General features: G+C 59.2%; 1 protein-coding gene across 1 annotated transcript in view; it reads right to left on the bottom strand.

The window, feature by feature from the left end:
• Positions 1-4,211: 4,211 nt before the first annotated feature.
• The window catches only part of LOC115306803 (aldehyde dehydrogenase family 3 member B2-like), a 3,320-nt gene continuing 1,464 nt past the window's right edge, over positions 4,212-6,067 (bottom strand). Inside the window, exons 6-8 of the mRNA XM_029957370.1 lie at positions 5,593-6,054; positions 4,956-5,055; positions 4,212-4,685 (exon numbers count right to left, since the gene is read on the bottom strand). Of these exons, the coding sequence (XP_029813230.1) occupies positions 4,501-4,685; positions 4,956-5,055; positions 5,593-6,054 (747 nt within the window). The 3' untranslated portion in view covers positions 4,212-4,500. The remainder of the gene's footprint in view (positions 4,686-4,955; positions 5,056-5,592; positions 6,055-6,067) is intronic.

Below are 6,067 nucleotides of genomic sequence, written 5' to 3'. Positions count from 1 at the left end.
CGGATAGCATCGCGGTGTTAAGGAAGGCAGAACCCAGTTAAGGTGTCTTTCTGTGTAACCTTTTAGGACCCGGCGGGCAGTGAGGGGACCTGCTTGTCCTGCTGCCCAAGACGGGCCTCGTACGCCGGTGCCCTTCACTTACTAAACCTGCCACTACCGACCTAGAGTGACCTGCCTCTTCCTTTGATCAGGCCCTGCCCTCCGCACATGGGGGGGTTCTGGGAACACCTGGGAAGCTCCCCAGAGGGGGTTCAGACCAACCCCTGGTGCGCCGGCCCGGAGACCAAAGCAATGGGCCTGGGAAGGAGGCATCTCCGAGCGGGAGGGGGGGTCCCAGGTCGGCTGTCAACCTCCGTGAGGAGCGGCGGCCTGGGTCAGATGCCTGTGGACTGCCGCGTGAACACGGGGACGCCCGGAGATGCCAGCCGGTCACCGTGCTCCTCGGCGGAACTGCAATGGAGTACTGCGGAAGAGAAGGGGGGCCACGGGGGTCACGGGGGGCCGCCCTCGGCCACGGGCAGCCCCGGTTAGAAAGGTAGAATTGCTGGGGCGGGGAGCCTGGGTGGCTCCATCGGTTAAGTGTGAGGCCCTTGATTTCAGCTCAGGACATGATTCCAGGGACGTGGGATCGAGCCCCACATTGGGCTTCGCGCTGAGTGTGGAGCCTGCTTGGGATTCTCCCTCTCTTTCTCTTTCTCTCTCTGCCTCTCCCCTGCTCATGCTCTCACGCTCTCTCAAAATAAACTTCAAAAAAGAAAGAAAGAAAGAGAGAGAGACAGTTAGAGGAAGATGTGCGGTGCCCGCTGCTCTGCCGGCTTCAGGCGGGGAGGGGGGCGGCGTGAGGACCTGGGGACCCCAGCGAGCCGTCTGCAGCGCAGGGAGGGCGCAGGCCGCAAGGGGTAAGATCCGGGCCTGTGCCAGGCTGAGCTGGGCTGGGACGCTCAGAGGCGGAGTCTCTGAGACACTGATGAAGATGAAGAAGACGATGTTGTGGCTATTGATGAGGAAACAGACAAAATGGCCCGTGCTTTCTGACCCCTAACGTAGGGAACATTTTCTGTCCCCCCCTCTCCCCAGCTCTCTTTCCCCCTTCCTCTCCCAATGGTCCCCTGCCAGGTCTCCCCTGTTAGACCTATGAGGGCAAACATATGGTATCTGTCCTTCTCTGCCTGACTTCTTTCATGGGAGATGATTGAATACTGAAAATGAACCATGGACTGAAGGGGGAGGGGGAGGGAGGGAGGGAGGGGGCGATGGTCACAGTGGGGGGCACTTGTGGGGAGAAGCGCTGGGTGTTATATGGAAACCAATTTGACAATAAACTATTAAAAAACATAAGGAACATTTTTAACCAGCAGTTACCCAAAAAGTCCTAGGAGAAAACTTGCATTCTTTCTTTGTCCCTTGAAGTTGTTAAGTCTGGTTTGGAAATGTAAACATCCCAGGAGATAACCAAAACATTGCCCCCGGAGACAGAAGGCAAAAAGGAGGAAAGGGGCTTTTAAAATACAGACTGGCGGGGGCATCTGGGTGGCTCAGTCAGTTGAGCGAGTGGCTCAGATCATGATTTCATGGCTCATGGGTTCAAGCCCTGCATCAAGCTCTGAGCTGATAGCTTGGGATTCTCTCTCCCTCTCTTTCTGCCCATCCCCCAATAGTGCGCTCGCTCGCTCTCTCTCTCTCTCTCTCTCTCTCTCTCTCTCGGAATAAATAAATAAACTTAAAAAATATAGGGGCGCCTGGGTGGCTCTGTCAGTGGAGCGTCCGACTTCGGCTCTGGTGATGATCTCATGGTTTCTGGGTTGGAGCCCCGCGTCAGGCTCTGTGCTGACAGCTCGGAGCCTGGAGCCTGCTTTAAATTCTGTGTCTCCCTCTCTCTCTGCCCCTCCCCTGTTCACACTCTGTCTCTCTCTGTCTCTCCAAAATGAATAAACATTAAAAAGTATTTTTAAAAGAACTGCTATATAAAATAAAACTTAAAAAAACAACGGACTGCTGGAGAGGCTCATTTGTCACGTGCGGGATCACAAACTGTCCTCAGCTCTCTAGCCCTGACCACTGTCAGTCTACTGTCATTTGCAGACAGTGACTGTTTTACCCTGGGGGGTTGGCAACAATGTGTTCCTTCCTACACAAGTGCTTCATCTCCAGGAGATTCGAGGAAAAGACGAAAAACACAGGTTTCTGACAACTGAGATCAACCGGCCTTCCTGTGGGGGGAAGGCGATGAAACTTTCAAGGGCTCCCCCAAAGCCATCTGCAGATCCCCGTCCTCCCGCTGTCGTGGGGTGCTACCCGGGGACCCGTCCCCATTCTCTCTGCCCACATCAGTGACAGGGACCTGTGGCATTGCTGACGTAGTGTCAACAAGCCAGCAAGCAGGGACTCTGCTGAAGCATCAGAGAACAAAGCACGGGCCGGCCACTGCGGCAGAGTCCACGGAGCAGACAATACCCCCAGGGGTTTGGTCCCAGCTCTTGGAAGGGGACAGTAGCCAGCATAGCCCCAGGGAGCACCAGCACAGTACCCTCAGATATGCCCTCTGCCCCTGCCAGGGCGGCCAGCGGGCAGAGCTCAAGGCCATCTGCCCAGGGGTTACTCTGAGCCTCGGCCTTTAACCCTTTGCGCTGACAGTGGGGCCGGGTTTCAGGGATTAACCTGGCAGCTCCGAGCACGGGAAGCTGAAGGGGCAAGATCGAGGAGAAGGCTTGGTCGGGGCGGCAAATGCGGAAAGGCGCCTGGGTGCTCCCGCAAGGGCCCGAGGCCCCGCCCCGGTTTTTAGCTCCGTTCCTACGGCACAGCCCAGGGCAGCTGGGAAGCGGATGCCCTCGCCGGAGCCCGAGCCCGAGAGACTGACCCGTGAGTACAGGAGATGGGGTGCCCCCGCTGGACGGCGCACTGCCAATGAGGCCGGATGGCCCTTAGAGTACATGGACTCTTTAATGCAGTAATGCCAGGTCCTGTGTGTTTAAGTGATGCCCAAGGCCATTGCGAAAAGAAGCAGGGGCCACCACCAGAGCCCCCACCACGGAGGGATCGGCCAATTGACCACATCAGCCCCTCCCTCTGGTGAGGCGTCTGAATATGCCTTGGGGGGCGCCTGGGTGGCTCAGTCGGTTAAGCCTCCGGCTTCAGCTCAGGTCAGATCTCACGTTCGTGGGTTCAAGCCCCACATCAGGCTCTGTGCTGACAGCTAGTTCAGAGCCTGGAACCTGCTTTCAGTTCTGTGTCTCCTTCTCTCTCTGCCCCTCCCCTTCTCATGCTCTGTCTCTCTCTCTGTATCAAACATAAATAAAACATTAAAAAAATTAAAAAATATATGCCTTGGGTTGTGTGGACACCGCACGTGGCCTGAGCCAAGCCGTCCCCCGTCACCGTGCAGACCAGGCTGCAATCCTCAGGGGACCGGAGAAGCTGAACACCACGTGCAGGTGTGCCTTCAAGATCATGTGTATCATGGTGTGTGAGATGGCCCTCCTCCTCCTCTTCCCCCCCCCCCAGTCTTCCCGTGGCTCTGAGGGGTGTGGGGCCCCTGAAGAGTGGGGTTGGGGAGCTTGGAAGTGAGCCCTCAGCGGCGGGACTGGGAGAAGAGTGAGAGGCAGGTCACACCCACTAAGTATGTTCTGTTTACTGGTCCACCACCTCCATATCGTTCCGGAAACCCACCCTCATCCAGCTCTGCCCCGCTTCCTGTATAAACTCTGTTCAGCCCCGTGCTGCCTCTAGACCTCAGTTTCCCCATATGTCACATGGAGTGGCTAGATTTAGGCTCTGCCGACCACCGTCTCCTCCTGGGGGTCTGCGGCAGGAGAATGGGTGTGTCCAGAACGTGCCGGAGCAGAGGTGCCTAGTCATCCCTCGCGCTCTTTCCTGTTGATTCCCGTGCCCACAGCATCAGAGTCTTTGCCGGGGACTCACTTGAGGGTGACGTTGGCAATCAGCCAGGTCCGGGCTCGAGATCAGACAAACCCAGCCTCTCTGACCAGGTGTGAATGGAGTTATGAGAAATCGCTCTGTATTTTGGGGGTCCTCCTGGCAGTGACCCAGGCTGGGGAGTCTGCAGCAGGTGTGGTGACAGCTCTGTAGTTGTGGCCTGAGCCCAACCTTAGGTCCCCTCCCCAGCAGCCCCCCACCCATGGGCTGCCTCCCCACCCCCACTCCCCATCCCCTCCTTTGCTATTAAAAAACAAAAAAAGAAAGAAATGGATCTGTATTTTGGAAGCCTAATTATAGATCTGATACAAGGAAGTCCTTTCTAACCACAAGAACCCCATGACCAGACATATCTAGGCTGAGTCAGGAGACAGGATTCTGGCCCTGAAACGGCGGGACCATCGGCCCCAAGGTCCTGCCCAGCCAGGGGTCTGTTGAGACAAAGGTCCAAGAGCAGGATCTTTGCCCTCCCGGCAGGATCCCCACCTTTCAAGCACCACACTGAACATCGGGGCCAGAGCGGGGCAGAAGGGCTGGGGGGCAGGGCGCTGGAGGAGCACAGGGTGCTCACAGAAGGGTGCAGCTCTGGGAGCGCAAGGCCCACTTTATCAGCTGCTCTGTGATGTCAGTGTAGGGCGGGTAGCGGATCTCATTGAGCTTCTCCAGGCCTGGAGGGGAGCACAGGCAGGCGCGGTGGTGGGAGAAGGTGTCGAAGGAGAACTTGCCGTGGTACCTTCCCATCCCGCTGTTACCTGCAGGGGCACGGAGGGGAGGACCTGAGGCCGGCCGCCCGCCAAGCCTCAGCCGCGTCTCCTGCCCGAGGGGGAGCCCACGGCTGCACGGACATTATGGAAAGCCCAGCCATTCTAAGAGCCATCGTTCAGGTAGGGAAACGGAGGCCTTGAGACACCCAGGGCCAGGATCAAGAGAGTGAAGGCGAAACTGGGCCTTCCGGGGTTCGGAGTACCAACCCGGGCTTCCCTGGGAGTGGAGGCTGCAGGGTGGAGGAGGGCAGGGCTCACCAACTCCCCCCAGCGGCAGGGACGTCAGGGTCAAGTAGATGAAGCCATCATTGCCTCCAAAGCTGCCGCTGCTGGTCCGATCCAGTACCTGGTTCACGACCTGGGGGGACGAGGGGGTGGCGGTTGGTGGGCTTGTGATCGGGGAAGAGGGCTTGGGCCCCAGATTGTTCCACAGGGAGCAGAGGTGTCTCCTCTGTGCCCGTCCTGTACGAGATGGCTCCTCTCTGAACCCCTTCCCCATGGAGGGAGCCGGGACTGTGAGAAGTGACAGGAAGGGCAGGAAGCACCTGCCAAGCACTGGCAGCAGGCATGTCCCTCTGCCTGTCGGGGCCGGAGGTGTGCTGCCCCACCCCCCTTCAGGGCCTCTGCTCGCCAACCCACAGCCTCTGTCTGGTTTAGGAGGAGGGCTCTCTGGGGATCCAGACAGAATGAGGCACCTCTTTGTCTAAGTGGCGGCTGCCCCGACCAGGGCACACAGCTGGCCAGCCATGTATCCGGCAGGTTTTCGGCCTCGGGCAGGGGACCGTTGGCCAGGTGGTGCTGCCCTAACCCTCCCAGGGTGGGCTGTGACGGGGGAGGTCACCAGTCTGAACCTTTTTAAAGCCCCCTCTTGTCCGAGCCCCGCCTGGGCCCCCACCTGTTTGTTGTTGGAGAAGGCATACAGGGCCAGGGGCTTCTCCCGACAGTTGATGAAGTTGATGGCCTCGTCCAGGCCGCTCACGTTCACGATGGGCAGGATGGGTCCGAAGATCTCCTCCTGCATCACCGGCTCCGTCTCCTCCACGTCCACCAGCACCGTGGGGGCTGCGGGCACAGGCGGAGGCTCAGCCCTGGGGAGGGGGGCCTCGGGCAGGGCTCGGGGACCCTCTGGGCCAGACGGTGTCCCCACAGTCCCCAGGAAGGACGGCGAGGGGTTCTCCAGGCTGGCCGGGGCTGAGGTGGGGTGCCAGCTTCTCTGAACGGTCTTCCCGGAGCCGGGGTCCAGGCTGGGGCCTCGCGGCCCAGACTGGCGGTGCAGACTCGGGGTCCAGGCTGGGCTCGGCCAGTGCAGCCGTGGGGCCTCGCAGCCCAGACTCGGGGCCCAGACTCGCGGCCCAGACTGGCGGTGCAGA

Source organism: Suricata suricatta, chromosome 11 (genome assembly GCF_006229205.1).
Source record: "Suricata suricatta isolate VVHF042 chromosome 11, meerkat_22Aug2017_6uvM2_HiC, whole genome shotgun sequence".
In the NCBI taxonomy this organism is placed as follows: domain Eukaryota; kingdom Metazoa; phylum Chordata; class Mammalia; order Carnivora; family Herpestidae; genus Suricata; species Suricata suricatta.
This window is presented reverse-complemented; position numbering and strand designations above follow the sequence as displayed.